The 17,263-nt window shown below is 44.3% G+C and overlaps 1 protein-coding gene across 1 annotated transcript in view; it reads right to left on the bottom strand.

Moving 5' to 3' along the window:
• chst8 (carbohydrate (N-acetylgalactosamine 4-0) sulfotransferase 8) overlaps positions 1 to 16,535 on the bottom strand; it is a gene marked incomplete at both ends in the record, with an annotated part of 134,685 nt that extends 118,150 nt beyond the window's left edge. Inside the window, one exon of the mRNA XM_084437419.1 lies at positions 16,355 to 16,535. Coding sequence (XP_084293545.1) covers positions 16,355 to 16,535 — 181 coding nt within the window. The remainder of the gene's footprint in view (positions 1 to 16,354) is intronic.
• Between the last annotated feature and the right edge of the window lie 728 nt (positions 16,536 to 17,263).

Below are 17,263 nucleotides of genomic sequence, written 5' to 3'. Positions count from 1 at the left end.
TAAGAAAATTCTAAAACAACAGTTGATGAATAACTCTCTCTCCTCTTTGTCTGACCAAGTTAGGATGTGTTGCCACACCTGGGAGTCAACTTCGCTCGAGGAAGTTGTTGACCATTTCCGGTATGCGGAGCGGCTTCGCGTTCACATTGAACAAAGGGAGGCGAAAGAACTTAAGTTAGGTACAGCGAAGTTACAAGCCGCTCAACTGGAACAGATAGAAAACCAGTCCGAGAGATCAGAGAGGGAACAACGACCACAGGGTCGTCACATGAACAGAAATAGCAGGCATAGTAACAGAATGGATTACAGGAGGAAACCAAGGGAGGGAAACGAAAACAGAGACAGAACTGACGCGTGTTTTCATTGTGGTAAAATTGGTCACTGGATAAAAGACTGTCACAGTTACAACAGGAAAAAGGAGAGAAAGAATCCTGCAACCTGGGGTTCGGCGCCACCTGCTGGAATTTCCCTGAACAACCCACAGCAACAGTCATGACTAGGCCAGGAACAGACAGAGAGTTTTGCTGAGGGACCGTCAGATAGTACAGCTGTACAGGATAAAGAGAAGGTTGTTCATATTTGTCAATACCTTAATCTGCATACAACACCGTCCGAGCTTCCAGTAGTAACTTTAGAAGTTAATGGAGAGCAACTCATGTTTTTAGCTGACACCGGCGCACACTCATCAGTCTTAAGCTCCTCAAAAATTAATGTTGTTCCTAAACTAACAAATGAAGTGGCAAAGACCATTGGTGCAGCAGGTATTGAAAAATCTGAGAGAATGACTACGTCACTTCCTGTTGTGTTGGATGATGCTGAATTCCAACACCAATTTATCTATTCTCATTGTTGTCCTGTCAACCTAATGGGAAGAGATCTGCTGTGCAAACTAGGTTTTCAGATGTGCTGTGACTCAAATGGGGTCACCATTATCCGGCCTAAACAGGTAACACCACTGCGCGACCTCATGTTTATAGAACATATGACAAGTTGGACATATTCCTGGAACATTGAAAATAATGATCAGATGTCACTCCAACGTTCTAAGCTGTTCTCAAAAATTAACTCCTGTTATTCATATGACACCCCCCTCACACCACAGACTTCATTACACTGCACTGCAAATGTATCCCCACTACAACAAGATCATGATTTTGAGAAAGTCTGGTTACAACCACAAAGTAGTGAGGTTCTTGAATGTGCTATGCTGTATGTAGATCCTGACCATGCAGCTCTCTCTGTGTGTCTGACAGAGACACAGAAACAGCTGTATGATGAAAAACAAGGTGTCCCACACATTTCACTGGGTGTCTCTGAGTTTGTTACCAAGGAGGAGACAGGCATGTGGCTGCAGACGGCAATGGAAGCTACTGACTGGGTTGGAGATCCACACCAAGTAAGATACTCTCCAAAAACAGGGGTAAGCTGCTTCCCTTTTAAATGGCTGACACCTGTGGTACGTGGAATGGAAGGTCAACGCCTCAACCCCACGTTTGTCCAAATTCCTTCTGACAACATAGAAAGTCCATCTGTGTTGCAGGGGGTGCCCGACTCATTGTGGGCCAGAGATAAGTTTGATATAGGCAGGATTAAGAATGTCAACCCAGTAGTCGTCAGCCCAAAGGGAACATTCCGTCCAAGACGTGCCCAGTATCCTCTGAGTACAGAGGCAGAGGAGGGAATTGCTAAGGTTCACGCCTCCTTATTAGAAAGAGGTGCTATTGTTGAGATTGACAGCTCACCTTGCAACACCCCTATTCTGCCTGTGAGGAAGGCTTCAGGTGAATGGAGATTTGTTCAAGATTTGAGAATTGTTAATGAGGCTGTCCATGCTAGAACAGCCCTTGTTCCGAACCCTGTTACCATTCTGTCATCCATACCTGCCACAGCTACACATTTTAGTGTTATTGATTTGAGTAATGCGTTTTTCTCTATCCCTGTTCACCCTGACTCCAGAGAGTGGTTCGCGTTCACCTTTCAAGGACGGAGTTATACCTGGTGTGTAATGCCTCAGGGATATGTGGACTCTCCAACCATTTTTAATGTCGAGTTGGCACGGAACCTAGAAGGATTCATCCCGCCAAAAGGCAGCACTCTCATTCAATACATGGATGACCTTCTTCTTGCCAGTAGAAACAAGGAGTCATGTATTGAGGATACAAGAGCGCTGTTGTTTTTCCTTGCAGAAAATGGCCACAAGGTGTCTAAAAGCAAAATCCAGTTAGTATGTGAGCAGGTCAAATACCTTGGTCACTTAATAACAAAAGATGGAAAGACACTGGGGACTGACCGTGTTAAAGTAATTCTTACACTTCCCCTGCCCACAACCAAAAAACAGATGATGTCACTGCTTGGGACTGTAGGTTACTGCCGAGCTTGGATTCCTGACTTTGCAGAGATAACACAGCCGCTATCTGACTTAGCTCATGGACAGAAATTAGCTCCCTCAGACAAAATCACATGGACTGACGAAGCCAGACTGGCTTTAACGACACTTAAACAAAGACTGTCCACAGCACCCTGTCTAGGTATTCCTGACTATGACAAGACCTTCCACCTGTTCACGAACGAGAGGGAAGGTTACATGGCAGCAGTATTAGCACAGAAGCATGGAGATAGGTACAGACCAGTAGCCTATTACTCAAAAAGACTTGACTCTGTTGTTAGAGGACTCGTGTCCTGCTTGAGATCAGTGGCAGCTACTACTGAGGCTGTATTGAGTTCTGTAGACCTAGTGGCACTGCGGCCGCTGGTAGTCCATGTACCGCATGCTGTGTCTGCTCTTCTTTTACAGGCAAAGACATCGCACCTGCACCCAGCAAGATTGTTGCATTACCAGAATGTACTGTTGACTATGTCTAATCTTACACTTCAAAGATGCACTATACTTAACCCAGCAACTCTGCTTCCGACTCCAGAAGACGGGGAACCGCATGACTGTGTGGCTATAGTAGAGGAGGTCAATAAGCCACGCTCAGACCTCACTGATGTTCCTCTCTCTAACCCTGATTTTGAGCTTTTTGTGGACGGATCAGCCCAGCGGTCGACAACAGGTCAACCACTTGTCGCATATGCAGTCACAACATTAGATGGAGTTTTAGAATCAGCAAAACTCCCACAACACCTTTCAGCGCAAGCAGCTGAATTGTTCGCTCTGACCAGAGCTTGTATAATAGCAAGTGGAAAGTCTGCAACCATTTACACAGACAGTAGTTATGCTTTTGGAGTTGTGCATGACTTCGGCTCCCTTTGGCGAAACCGTGGGTTCCTCACGTCAACTGGTAAACCTATTGCACACCATGTGTTGATCAACAACCTTCTAGAAGCTATGCTTTTACCATCTAGCCTAGCAGTGTGTAAATGCCAAGCTCATGTTAAAAGCTCTGATCCTGTCTCTGTGGGTAACTCGACTGCTGACCTCGCTGCAAAAGCTGCGGCTGTCTCTGTTTCCTCCCCTGTGCTTTCTATGCTCTCTGTACCATCCACAGACCCTGACAAGACTCCTCCACTGTCCCTGGCAGACATTTCTGACCTACAAGAATCTGCTCCACCTGCGGAGAAGAAGAAATGGAGGAATAAGTGCACATTCCACAACCAAACTAACCTGTATCTAGGGCCTAATGACAAACCTGTACTACCTCGTTCATGTTTTCATTATGCTTTCAAACTAGCCCACGGGCCAGATCATGTTTCAAAAACAGGGGTGGCGGAGGACGTTAACAGGTATTGGTATGCACCAGGGTTCACGGTTTTTGCAGAACAAAACTGTGCCAAATGCATCATATGCATGCAAAACAATGTTGGAAAAGGGATAAAAATGGAACTGTCAGCACATCCTCGGCCAAGTGGGCCATGGGAACATGTTATGATGGATTTTATTGAACTCTCTCCATGCCAGGGGTACAAATATTGCCTAGTGTTAACTGATGTTTTCTCCAAATGGACTGAGGTATTTCCTTGCAGGCATGCCTCAGCGTTGTCAGTGGCAAAGAGTCTCCTGAGAGAGATCATTCCAAGATGGGGCCTGCCAACCAAAATCTCCTCAGATCGAGGGAGCCATTTTGTAAATAGTGTCATTCAGGAAATCTGCAATAGCCTACAGATTAACCTTAGAACGCATTGTAGCTATCATCCAGCAAGTGCTGGAATAGTGGAGAGAGCTAATCAAACTCTGAAAGTAAAGCTCACCAAGCTGATGGCAGAGACAGGTCTGTCATGGATGAAAGTTCTACCTCTGGCACTCATGTACATGAGAGGGAGACCGCACCAGACCACAGGGCTGGCTCCATATGAAGTCCTTACTGGTCGACCTATGAAAATGACTAACACACCGTTTCCCCAAAATAAGATTAGTCTCATGTCATGTGAAGATGATATGATACAATATTGTCTTGCACTGAATAACATTCTAAAAAATGTCTTCACCAGAGTGAGGACCGCCATTCCTGAGGCTAAGGAGGGTTTCCTGCATCACATCTCTCCTGGGGATTGGATCCTGGTCCGCGACCACAGACGAAAGAGCTGGAACTCGCCGAGGTGGCTTGGGCCGTACCAGGTTCTACTCACCACGCAGACAGCGGTCAAAGTAGCTGAGAGGACTTCGTGGATCCACGCAAGCCATTGCCGACGGGTCAAAGCAGCAGACGACGGTCCACCAGGAGATCGCCAACACCAGGAGGATGCAGCTGAACCAGAGGGCTAAAAGGCCAAAACCATGGGCCATCACACTGTCCTCTCCTCTGACGAGAAATCGGAGGAAAAATGACCTTGCTGGTCACCTCCTTCTACTGGTCGTTATGATGGCAACATGGAGAAACACCACAGCCTTGACCTCACAAGATGCACCACACACGCACACACACCTGCACACACTGCAACTAACATTGAACAAAACTGATTCAAACAACGCAACATTGAAGTTGCGATCCAGAAGAGAAGACGCCTTGCATTCCCCAGTAACATTCTATTGCCCAAAAGAGAAGTGTCACCTACATGACTGTTGGATTTACACTGTGAACAAGAATGACTGGACTCTGTTACACTCTACAGATGTCAAAATCCAAGACGATGAGAAGTTCCTTGGATCTACCCTGGTGACTCTGACCAATGCTGATTGGAGAATGCCATATTGGTGTGTTTTAAGCAGAGATGTGATTAATGTAGCTCGAAGCAGAAACTATGGTGCTGATATTTGCAAACCTGTCCCAGATTATCCCTCTACTATGGTAGTTAATTGTAACCAGTATTTAACCAGGTCATCCAACTCAGATCGGAAGACCCATCCTAACACTGCTATAAGTATGGTACGGGAATTTGCATCCAAAATGGATTATGATGATTGTTGGATTTGTCAACAGGTCCCCTCTAGTACAACATCACCTATCCTATATCCTATTCCCTTAACAAAGGCTGAGTGGTTACAATATGACTGGCAAGGGTTAGCAACCCATACATTCTCCACTAGGGAACAAGTCTCATCTTGTCAATTTCATGCAGGAGTAGATAGATTAATTAATTCCTACGACGGTATAGAGAATAGCATTTTAACAGAGTTAACTATGCAGGTCAATCAACACCAGAAACCAACAGAATTTACTCGACTAGAACTAGCTAGAGTTATACATTTTTCCAGAGTACCCGGACCCCAGTTAATTCATAATATTCAAGCTGTCTTCACACAGATATATACAGTTCCTTTAACTGCACAGTTAGTGTGTACTGGCTTATCCACAACTGTAGAATGGAGAAATTCAATTGTATTTTCCGGATTAAAATGTCAGATTATTGATTGTTTTGTCCAGTCTCAGAGAAAACTATTCAATCAAACTAATCTTAGAGTTCAAACAAACACTGATCAATTCAAAATCGTCCCTCTCCAGAAGGTAACAGGTTGTATTGACGTTTTTAGGAAGAATTTAGACTCAGCCATTACTGATTTAGGAACCAGCTCTTGTATAGACCCAGTTTTTGAGTATCTGTATCGAGGCAAGGAAATAGAACTCCCTGAAGGCATTTTCCTAGTCTGTGGAAACACCGCATACTCTAAACTACCTGAAGATAGTATGGGACGTTGTTATTTAGCTCATTTAATTCCTATGATCAGGAAAGTTACTCAGGAAGAGATGACAGTACTCCACAAACAAACTACTATTAGACATCGTAGGAACCTCGCAATTTTCAATGCGGCACTAGGAGTAATGATTCCTAGTTATGGTTTTCTTCAGAATAATGCTGAAATACAAATTTTATCGTATGTCCTACAAGAACACATAAATGCATCTGATAGAGTTATTTCTGCCCTTGGCCAAGAGGTAAATGAAATAAAGAAAGTTGTTCTCCAGAATAGGTTCGCATTAGATACAATCCTAGCCTCTCAAGGAGGTACATGTGCAATCGTAGGGAGTGAATGCTGTTCTTATATTTCTGACCCAAACGTCACACTAGCTGAATTTCATGAAGCAAACAAAAGAGGACTTGAGACCTTAAACCAATTACATACCTGGGATATTTGGGGACAGGTTGATAATGCATTTTCAGGTTTTGGAAATATTTTTAGGACTATTATTATTGTTCTGGTGTGTATTATTTTTGGGTTCATTATCATTTCAGTGATTATCAAATGTGCTACAAAGTGTTTAGTGGATATTCCAGCTCAGGCACTAATGGTCCAGACTTCAATACCTGGCGGAGAAGTAGATGACCCCTTTGAAAATTATCTCGACGAAATGCATAATATCTATCTACAGGATTTATAATGTTTTGAAACATGAGCTGACCTTGTTTTCTGTCAAATTTCTGAAACAAGGAGTTTGGTGTGTGATTTGCATGTAGAAAGAAAATAATCTATTCTTGTTCTTGCTCCACCTAGTGGAGAGATTACTTCCTTTCCACATGTATAGCATAGAGTCTTTGAAATTTCTGTTATAATTGATTATTTTTTTTGATTTTTTTTTCTCTTCTTTAATTTTTTTTCGTTGTATTTTTTTTTTGATTATGCTTATTTTTATCTGATGTATATCTTTTATGTGGCTGTTCAGCCACAGATGTGGGAGTTGTCATGGAATTTAACACACAGTCTCAAGACTATTCAGATGCATACCCTTTCTATTCATCAAGTCCCCTGAAAACCCCTGGGTTTCAATCTCCCTTTATGATTATAAACACCCATTGTAATTGTAAACAGACTCCTCTGCTTCGCTCTTTTGTCCAAGTCAGACATGCCACACCTTGTCCTTCCTGGCCTGACTTGGACCTTTGTCTATATTCAAAGTATATTCAAAGTAAGTTTGCATCCCCCGCCCACTGGGTGATATCCGACTCAGCCAATCAAATGACACCTAATACCTCGTTGGTTTTGAAGCAATATAAGGGGCAGTCTGGCGATCTGACTTTCACTTCTTCTCTGATAAAATCACGCTGTGTTTTTACTATTTTGAAGTCCGTTTGCAACCGTATTGTTTCTTAATAAACCTGACTGAACATATTTTGAGCAAACCCAAGCTTTGGCAAGTACTCTCATTTTTCAAGCAACTACAGTATTGAAATCGAAAATGTAGAGCCGACTTTATCACAAGCTAAAGAAAATGTTCTATTAACCTTGTAATGAAAGGTGTTTTATCCCCATGTGACATCATACGAGCTGTATTTCTGTTATGTTATTGGCCATAACTCCAGTAGGGCTGTACCCGACTCTGAATTTTGTGAGTCGAATCAGATGTGCCTGTTCAAGAGATTCGACTATTCTTTCCTCCTTTTTTTCCCTCCATATGCCTATGGGAGTCTGCGGGAGTCGGGACAGCTGTCAAACTTTAAACTCAAATGTGCAAGCTGAACAATAGAAGACGCCTATTTTTATTGCTACACATCATCTATCCCACATTGTCCATCTACTTCGGATATGTTATTATGCAGTGTTTCCCATAGTCTATGGTTGGGCGATTTGACGATAGTCTCCTCAACCAATTTCAAAGCGTGCGCGAATAGGCTCATGCGTTGAGCATCAGTCAACAAGGAAATGTTTTGGCTGTCACTAAAGCATTTTCACGGACGTTAGAGTCTGATCTATAAGGAAAAAAATTCACAAGAAGATTGATCCAAGAAAGCAGTTTTGTGTTTTGATATTCCGTTTGCGAACACGTGATTGCTGACGCATACTGAAGTAGGCTAGAAGCAGCGGAGATGAGAGGGGTTCTGTTCTGCTTTCGCTTTCCTCCCTCCACTATGTCGGTCTCCAGTCTGTTTTTCCTGTACAACAAATAGCTACGGTAATAGCCTAAAACGAATGATTGGCATGTCCCATAACTAACATTGACATATCATACTGTACCTAACAGTAACGTAGCATAGCTAACACTAACGTAGCATAACTAACACTGGCGAACCAGCTCAGTGGCCTTGTGGTTAGAGTGTCCGCCCTGAGACTGGGAGGTTGTGAGAGCAATCCCCGGCCGAGTCATACCAAAGACTATAAAAATGGTACCCATTGCCTCCCTGCTTGGCACTCAGCATCAAGGGTTGGAATTGGGGGGCTACATCACCAAATGATTCCCGAGCGAGGCACCGCTGCTGCTTACCGCTCCCCCAGGGGATGGGTCAAATGCGGAGAACAAATTCCACACACTTAGGTGTGTGACTATCATTGACCCTTAACTTTACCATACACTAGCGTAGCATAAAATTGACTTACCATACCTAAGACCAACGTAGCATAACTAACATTGATGTACCATACTGTACCTAACAACATTGATGCACCATCAACTTAGCATAACTAACATTGACCTAGCATATCTGACATTGACCTAGCATAACTAACATTGACCTAGCATAACTAACATTGACATAGTGTAACTAACATTGATGTAGCATAACTTACATGGAAGTAACTTCTCTATTCAGTACCTCTTCTGTTCTGTCACTCTGCTGTTGTAATACTCGACCACCCCCCTGGGGATTAATAATGTCTTATCTTATCTTAACATTAGCATAGCATAACTAATATTGATGTACTGTAGCATAACTAACATTGATGTAGCATAATGAACACTGGCCTAGCATACTGTAGCTAACATTGACGTAGCATAACTAACTCTGACCTAGCATAACTAACACTAACATACCATTAAGTAACATTGACATAGCATTAACTAACTCTGACCTAGCATAACTAACACCGACCTAGCATAACTAACATTAAGGTAAACCTAACAAGCACTGATGGTCCCACAGTAACACATCAAAAGGGTAGAGTTGCCATTTTAGCTTACTATAGCAACCAGTTACTCAGCAGCGAGCCTCTCTTGGGTATTCTCAGTAACTAGGCTTCAGGCATCAGGCTTCTTATTCACACAGCCCAATGTGTTAAAGTAGAGATGGTGGTTCATCATTATAAATGCACTTTCCTGTTTGTGCTTGTTATAGGGGGCTAAACTGATTATCAGTGAGTATGCAGATACAGAAATGTGGACCCACCTGTAGTGAATACATGGTTCAGAAGTTTAAACTCTTGTTTGCATGGCTCTGTCTTAATGACTCTAATATGATTTGTGGAAGATTGGTGTGAAAGAAATCTGATAATGAAGCCTGTTGGAAAAGACCTTGAACATTTCTGCTGTTATTGTGTTCTCATACAGCTTTTCCTTTCAAGTCCCTTGATGTCTACATGGTGAAAGCACTGGTTATATAAGTGTAGCACCCCCCCCCCCTCTCTCTCTCTCTCTCTCTTTGTGTGTGTGTGTGTCTGTGTTTCTGACTGATTTTCACAACCTGTCAGCAGCCTGCTGGGAGAGGCAGGCTACAGAGCTCCTAGTCGCACGCTTTTGACTGGGAGCACTCTCAAGCCTTTGCAGTGGTAAAGACAAGTGTTCTCGCTGTGAGCTTTCTGAGATGCATGCACCAGTGAAGACAGGCTTCCTGACAGGACTGAAAGTTTGCTTCCAACAACAGATTCATAAGGAGACAGTCGTGTCTGAAATCAGCTTACGCAACAGGCCCGCCCCCCATTATTAAATGGGCTCAGTGGGTGTGCTCTACGCCACTGCCACAGTTGTGTACTCTGCTCTTCCAGAACTAGTTTACCTGCTGTTCCATCTTTGATTACTATTTAATCAAACTGTATAGCAAAAAAACAAAACGAGGATACACAAAATGCATGAATATTCTCTTTGAAAGGAGGTACATTTTGTGTTAATATTGGAAAGAAAAGCTGTGGGAAAAAAATAGTTGATTTATTTTTCGCCAAGGAGAAAGCTGGGAGGGCCATATTTAGGGATGCATATTTGTGTTACCGATCATTAAGAGCCCTTTGATAACCAGTCCAGTCTTGATTAAAGTAATTGGGTGTTCCCAAGGCAGCAACAATGCTTTTTCCCAGTGGCAGATGGAGATTTGGGGTCTGAGCTGTGTGAGGTTACACAGATAAGTGAACAACTAACGACCAGAACCTTGTTACAGTGCATAAATGGCCGAAAGGCGTGTTCAATCTGTGTCGGGGAGGCTCAGTAGCTAGCTCAGCCATCTCACGTGCTCATTATAATTACATAAGATAAGAAGACCAGCCTCATTAGTGCTATTGTGCCTGGGAGAAGTCACGAACCTGCTAAAGGATCCTCACTGAATGAGCGGTGTATGAAAATGCATGGATCAATTGTAAGGTGTCTGTGTTTCTCGTACAAACTTGCAGTGTGTGGTATTGATTTTTGTCAGAGGCCAGTTTGAGGTGGATGAATTTGTTAGAATGCTTTAAGAAAGCGCTTTGGAACACAACACATAGGCTAAGACATCTAGGGGTATTTGTGTGTGTGTCTGTGCACGTGTGTGTGTTTGTGTGCCTGTCTAACACTGAAGGACTACTCTCTCTCTCTTTCTCCCTCCTTCTCTCCCTCTCTCTCTCCCTCTCTCCCTCTGCGTTGCAGCCAGGGACAGGACGTGCACCACCCTTGGCTTTGGGTTGTGAGTTACACAGCATGTGGCAGATTGGGTTCGCTGAGTGGTACGGCCTCAGACAGCAGCCTTCAAAGACATTTCAAAAAGAAACCCTCTGGTGGATCCACCTGGTGCTCAATCCACATTTTTGGGGGTAGAACAAAGCCTCAGCGTGGCCTTGGAGAAAGGGCAGACGGACACCCCCGCCATTTCCGGGGTACCCCGTCCTCTCGTACTCAGTCGGGGTCCTCACCCTAACTGCTTGTGAGAAGCTCAAAAGCTGCATCTTCCCCTGTGCACTCAGTTGAAAGCAAAGATCAGAGAATCTCTCCCTTTTTTATGTTTTGCTCTTTACTTGTAAATTTGACTTCCAAGTCTTTCTCATATGGATGTGTTCGGAGCAGCATTTTTTATTTCATGGCTTACTGGATAGCACCCGATCAGCTGTTTTGTAGTTGTTCATGTCCGAGAGTGAAGAATGGGTTTGTGGGAGATGCAGTGCTTGCTTTCCTGAGCCTCTGTTCTGTTCTAATGTGATTTGTGGCTCTGTCCCGCCATCGAATGGATTCTATCACACTCTGGAAAGTCTGAGGAGAAAAAAACACAACTGACAAAAATGAATAATATGTCTTTCCCAAAAATATCCAGTTGGTCAGTTACAGCACTTTCAACTCTCGTTTTTGTAATAGTATAGCTTTACCTAACAAGATACATATTCTTGCCTGCACAGGCTTCAATCAGGGTATTAGTATTTTAGTATTTTATAGGCTACTGGTTCCGATTGGTTTATGTGCTATAATGTCAATTTTCTTATTATTATCATTTATTTTTATTATCATTACTATTGCTGCTGTTTTGGCCAGGTCTCCCTCGCAAAAGAGAACTTGTTTCTCAATGGTGACTTCCTGGTTAAATAACGGTTCAATAAAATATTTTTTTTTTAAATTAGAAGTGGGAAAAAATCTATTGGAAAACAAGGCAGCCATCAGAGGTGGGATCCGATGGCCTGGAAAACAGATTATGTTTGGAGAGCCTGTGGGTTGACTGGGGGCACAGATGATAATAGAAAACACATGACCTTGGTGTGACCCACCGAGCAAGTCAGAAATCCAATTGTGATACTGTACCTCGAGACCAGACAGGGAGAGCGGGGATGTGGGCATGAGATGCCCAGGTGAGAGAGTCCCGATTTCAAGCTATTAACGTTTCAGATCTAAGTTCTGGTTTCTCCTTGCTCGATGTGTTCTAAAGATACATCTGTATATATTGGCATGAACTCAGGTTGCCATGATGATATCCCCTGGATCGCCGCCCCAGGTAGTCATGTAATCTGCAGAGTGGGAAAACAGTGTCTCAATCAAGGTCTGTTTTCCTTGCCAACAGCCCAGAGAATTGGTTCATTCACCTGCTCCAGAGGTCAGGGGTCGACTGCACTTAAAGAGTTCTGTAAGATGACTGGGCTTCAGCCTTGCCAGGTATTGCTTTCCAATAAGTCCCAGAACGAGGGGGGATGGAGGGGATGGTGCCAGAAGTACACAAGCCAGGCTCTGTTAGAAGAGCTCCAAGAGGAACAGTGGAAGGGTGGTGAAATAATATCCCTTTTCCACAAACATCCACGGGCGGATTTACATAGTAACGCTACACAGCCCCCCTCAGCCCCTGGTCATCAGCACAATTTAATTACATTAAGAGACAGCTAAATTAGACTTTGCAAACAGACACGGCTTAAGGGATTACTGGACCTCTCACAGAGAGAGATCAAATTCTACCTTCCAGCTTGAAACAATATGCCCTGTTCCTGGCAGGCATTCTCCGTGTGGAGGGTGAAAATGGATGGATGGGGGGATGGAGGGATGGAGGGAGGCTAGTGGAGGGTGGGTTGGTGGAGGCGCTGTGCAGTGGTCAGACCACAGGCGAATAGGGAGGGGCCGGGTTTCACCTCAGACACCACTTGTGAAGGCCTTAATATACAATATTGTATCTTCTAAGGCTTACATACATACACACACAAACACACACACACACACATGCATGCACGCAAACACACACACACACACACACGCACACACACACACACACACACACACACACGCATCCTGTGTGTCATCACGGACATAATTCAACTGCCTGCGACGTGTGGCTGTGTTGGAAAGAGACAGTAATACTGATGTGTTCACTGTTAGCAGATGTTTTTTGCACCATCATCCCTCTCTGGCGCTGCCAAGCGACGGGGATCATTAGGATATGCCAAGGACATTTTATAGGATTTTCTTCGCATGGTAACAGTGTAATTAGAGAAGAAAAGCAGGAAACTGTGGCTGTGACCAATTAGTGCAATTTCACACAGTGCAGGGAGGTACAGAGCACGCCCCAGTGGAGTGTAACCAGATAGAGCTGCTAACACGCTGCCATGCATGCTAGGATAAAGAGTCAAGGACCAGGATAAAAAGATGGATTTGTGCTGTATTATTGTGCACTGAAACATGAGAACACTGTGTGACCTGGTCACAAGTCAGCAGAATATCTGAGGCACACACACACACACACACACACACACACACACGCACGGACACACGCGTGCACGCACACACACACACACACTTACGCAAACACGCATAGTGTGTCCTTGTCCCATCCTCCAGTGTGCTGATTGCTTGGCTACAGGGGTTTTGAAGAGGGCACAGCACAACCTGTTCTTCATTTCTGCCCCAACACCCAGCTTGCCACAATGAATGTACCGTGGAAAGGAGTTGTGGCGGAAAACTAGCGGGTCGAAAATTTGTGTCAGCAATTTATCTCAGCTGCTGGCTCTTTGAGTATTTCTATTCTCCTGGGAGATTGCTAGCAGACCCTCGCACCCCAATTGTCCTTAAACAATTACACTGAAGATCAGGGGGAGACCGCTGCCCGCTAAACTGTGTGCTACACTGTGTGCCCTGTGTGAAATTGAATGTTTGTATCACTGCACTTTACGAGTCCTGTCATGCACTGTCCTGTTGTGTCCTTGCATTGTTGTATTGCTGTAAGCACCACGGCTCTAAAACATTCCTATGTATTTAAGTACAATGGCAATAAATTAATTATGATTCTCAATGGCTGCTTCCGCTGCCATTGTGTGTGTGTGTGTGTGTGTGTGTGTGTGTGTGTGTGTGTGTGTGTGTGTGTGTGTGTGTGTGTGTTATCTCAAACATGGGGAGCCAGAGGACTCCAGGGCCCTCCAGCCAGCCAGCCAGCCAGCCGGGCAGAGGGGGAGAGGAGGATGAGCAGCAGAGAGGTGCCTGACAGAACCTGACGCCCAATGTACTGTATTAAAACGTAACACCATTAGATATGAGTTTGTGGTGGAGCGAGGCACCATAGCTTAGGGCAAGAGACACTGCACTGCTCTGTGTTCGTCAGGGGCAAGGGATAGGGTTAGGGTTAGCTACTGTATACTTTACACACTGTACATAGCACTCTATACTTCATAGATGATATACAGTAAGAGGCTGACAGTCTCTACCTCTCTCTCTCTCTCCCCCTCTCTTTCAATATTGAAATGTAAGAAAGACTCTCCTCGGTGATAACGAGTCACTTGTTATTCAGCTTGGCAGAATGCCCTTTGTAAAATGGGCACACGAAAAGACCTTTACCATGTCGACAGAGTGGCACATAAGCACTATGCAGTAATTGGCATATTGGAGTAGACACATTTAACAGGGCGTGCATGTGTATGTGTGTGTGTGTGCGCATCAGGGTGGCTGTGGCTCAGTGGTAGAGTGGGTCATCCAAGAGTGGGTCATCCGATGATTGTAGGGTCGGCTCTGAAACCCAAATTTCTCCCAATGAGCAGGCTAGCACCTTGCATGGCAGCTGCCGCCATTGGCGTGTGAATGTGTGTGAATGGGTGAATGAGAGGCCAATGTAAAGCGCTTTGGATAAAAGTGCTGTGCAGTCCAGTCCATCTCCTGATAGCATCTAACAATCAGTGGAATATCAGAGCTCACATACACCCCACTCTCAGTAAGTGGCCCGTATTGATGGAGAGACAGGCAACAGTATAGTACTGATGATGACACACAGCACGCGTGACACATGATAGGCTCACACACGGCGGCGGGGCGTCCCCGGCTCTGCCTCCCTCTGCGTGGGCCTCGGTGCCGGCATGCTGGGCCTCCCTGCTGGAGCAGGTGGTCACCGCCGTGCCCTCTGAGCAGACTAAGGACACTGTCTCATTTGCATGTGACTTACTGGCACTGTCTCGGCGCCACTCATAAACAATTACTTTATCTTGTCAGGGTCAGATGTCACGCGACTGTGGAGGAATAAAATTGGTGTGGTCCTCATCTATTGTGATTATTTGAGTACTGTGAGTGTATGTGTGTGTGTGTGTGTGTGTGTGTGTGTGTGTGTGTGTGTGTGTACTACTTTTACAGTAAAGCACTATGGATGCTATTTACAGGAAAAGCAATTCCTAATCTCAAGAACGTTAACACAAGTGCAGAACTTTTTTCATACCAGTAACCACTAAGGCACACGCTGGGCGCCTTGGTCATCAGAGCACTATTGCACCCCCACAAGCCAGAGCATAGCACAGCTACTTGCTTTTATGTTGGGAAAAAAATCACAATTTAATACATTTCTGAACTTTTATTTGGGTAATCAAAAAAATCACAAGTGTTAAAAAATATAACATAATCACAAATATTTCAGTCTGTCTGATAACAAGTTCCCCAAACAATCTAAGACTACAAGTTGCCAAGTCATTCTTTTGAGTTGCCAGTCAACACACAGCTTCTGAGGCGGGCAGTTTTTTTTTTCGTCTGCGGCATCAGCCTTGTCCTTCATGTGATTCTTTTAAGAATAGACTATGGTCTCCGAAACATTTGAATTTATTTTCAATGTCACATTCATTGTCTCAATGCTAATAGATCCATTAGTAAAAATGCCTCGATTTGGCCGGAGGAGAGAGGTCAGGCAATTCACACCTGAGCACCACTGGGTACCAACGTTCAAAGACATTTGCTTTCCGCACTTATATGGGGTGTTTGAGCTTTAAAAAAAAAACAATAAAAAAACAAAACAACGAACCCCTTTTGTAATCTACATTTTGTAATCATGACAACATACACAGAAAAGTCAGGGAAAATGTTGACTATACACTGACAGAATAATTTTAAATGTACATCAATGCCCATTGGCGTGGTATATCGCGGTTCTAGAGTTAATTGTGTGTGTGTGTGTGTGTGTGTGTGTGTGTGTGTGTGTGTGTGTGTGTGTGTGTGTGTGTGTGTGTGTGTGTGCAAGCCCGTGCTAACGCACATGTTTGAGTCTCTGTGTGTGTATGGGGGTTTGCGTTGTTGTTGTTATGCTATAACATTGCACAACCCATCTCCTACTAGAAGAGTAGCCCAAATCCTAGGCTAAAAGTTTTTCACAAATAAACCAACACACTGACCTGGTTCCTGTTGATGGGCCATCTCAGACAGGTCCTGCAGGTGGATGAAGAGCACCAGGCCTCCAGCCCCGAACAGCAGCAGGAACCAGAAGAGGCAGGGCAGCTTGCAAGCCGTGGCCCGCATCCGTCTCACGCCACGCAGTCCGTCCACCATCCTCCCCTCTAAACACGGCATGGAGCCTCAGTCTGCAGCTAGCACACCCTATGGAGAGAGGGATAGAGGGAGAGTGATAAAGAAAGAAAGGCAGAGAGATTGAGAGAGAGAAATAGTAGGGGAGAAGGAGAGAGAGAGAGAAAGGGGGAGCAAATGATTACACAAATGTACTTGTTTTCCTCTACAGAACTATAGGTGTTCGACTTTTGAGCGTGGACAGTTTCATTTGGGATATTAGTTACAGTTACTGCTGTATATCAGTGTCCGCAGTACTATGTTGTGTGATGTTTAGGCCTCCATGCCTACTTCTGCACCATTCGCAGCAGGGAAAACATTCTAGAAGTCTATTACAGAATGACAGAGGAACTGCTATTCAGGTACCATCACTACCAAAGGGAAAACAGTTGTCAAGTGCAAGTGCATAGTAGGGGCGGAGTCAACTAGAGTCAACTCCAGAATTCTTATGATGATAAAACACTCAAATCGAGTCAGGTAATACTCTTTGTACCCTCCCACCATGGATAAACACAGCTGTTTATATCTCATAAACAATCTGAAAGATATAACTACTTTGAATGCGGTCTCAATGACCAACTCAGGCACTTTGATGTCCACGTGTTTGAAATGTCTTCTCTAGCAGGGAACTTCAGAACAAAAGCATTCACGCTGTGATTTGTTGGATGTTTGGATGCAAACCAGTAGCAGTCAATCAGGTATCATGATGCATGCCTTGGCTTGGCACCTGTTCA

Source organism: Borostomias antarcticus (genome assembly GCF_949987555.1).
Source record: "Borostomias antarcticus genome assembly, chromosome: 4".
Lineage (NCBI taxonomy): Eukaryota > Metazoa > Chordata > Actinopteri > Stomiiformes > Stomiidae > Borostomias > Borostomias antarcticus.
This window is presented reverse-complemented; position numbering and strand designations above follow the sequence as displayed.